This window comes from Bison bison, unplaced genomic scaffold (genome assembly GCF_000754665.1).
Source record: "Bison bison bison isolate TAMUID 2011002044 unplaced genomic scaffold, Bison_UMD1.0 scf7180017857652, whole genome shotgun sequence".
NCBI classification, from domain to species: Eukaryota; Metazoa; Chordata; class Mammalia; order Artiodactyla; family Bovidae; genus Bison; species Bison bison.
The window spans coordinates 51270-52362 of record NW_011488225.1 but is presented as its reverse complement, the minus strand read 5'-3'; the positions used below and the strand labels follow the sequence as shown (position 1 = coordinate 52362).

Sequence of the window (1093 nt, the reverse complement as noted above, 5' to 3'; positions counted from 1 at the left end):
TTTTTCTCTTCTTTTCGGCCACTCCGTGTGGCATGCGGGATCCTAGTTCCCCAACCAAGGATTGAACCCATGCCTCCTGTAGTGAAAGCATGGAGTCCTAACCACTGGACCATTAAGGAAGTCCCTAGTTTTTCTTTTCAAACAAGCTTTAATTTCTTCCCTTGTTTCTATTCTGAATAAGTTAAATTTCCTAGCCCTTTTATCCTGAGATAGAATGTTCGAGATAGAAAGATTTTTGAAATTCCTTTAGCCTAGTTCCTTTATCTTCTAAGTAGGAAACTGAGGTGAACTTGTGGCTTTGCCTAGTTCTTTATTAATTTGGAGATACTATGAGGTCTTGCCCAATCTGAGCCTTAGGATGTGGATGTCTGGCATTTAGTCTGGCTTTTTACCCCCCAGACTCATGCTTGGGTACTTTGGGCTTTTTCTTTGTGGTTGATTTTTTTCTGGGGGCTAGAAATACGGACTGCATGCTATGAAAGTGTTGTGATTATTACAGTGCAGATGAGGTTCGCAGAAAATCTCTGGTTCTCAAATTCCCTAAGCAGCAACTTCCTCCCAAGAAGAAACGGCGAGTTGGAACTACTGTTCACTGTGACTATCTGAATGTGAGTATCTGCATTGCTGCTTTCTGACCAGATGGGATTCTCATTAATTCCCCCAGTCCTCTAAGCCGTGGCCCTGATACAGCCTTAAATTCTCACTGTGGCGTTGCCCTGAGAATTACATGTACTGCTCATTACAAGGTTTCCAAATGTATTCTTTCTTTAATTTAAAGAAGCATTCTGATATTTTGTTTCTCCTTAGAGACCTCATAAGTCCATTCACCGGCGCCGGACAGACCCCATGGTGACATTGTCATCCATTTTGGAGTCTATCATCAATGACATGAGAGATCTTCCGAATGTGAGTTCACCGCATTCAGGTCTGCAGTATGGATTGCAAGGCCCTTTGTTCTGTCTGATTTCAGATAGAGGGCAGTATAGTCCTCAGTTGAGTTCAGTTCAGTTGCTCAGTCGTGTCTGACTCTTTGCGACCCCATGAATCGCAGCACGCCACGCCTCCCTGTCCATCACCAACTCCCGGAGTTCAC

At 43.8% G+C, this 1093-nt stretch overlaps 1 protein-coding gene across 1 annotated transcript in view; it reads left to right on the top strand.

Annotated features, from left to right (window-relative positions):
• Positions 1 to 1093, top strand: part of TAF1 (TAF1 RNA polymerase II, TATA box binding protein (TBP)-associated factor, 250kDa) — a gene marked incomplete at its 5' end in the record, with an annotated part of 61547 nt that overhangs the window by 19006 nt on the left and 41448 nt on the right. Inside the window, 2 exons of the mRNA XM_010861020.1 lie at positions 500 to 608; positions 808 to 906. Coding sequence (XP_010859322.1) covers positions 500 to 608; positions 808 to 906 — 208 coding nt within the window. The remainder of the gene's footprint in view (positions 1 to 499; positions 609 to 807; positions 907 to 1093) is intronic.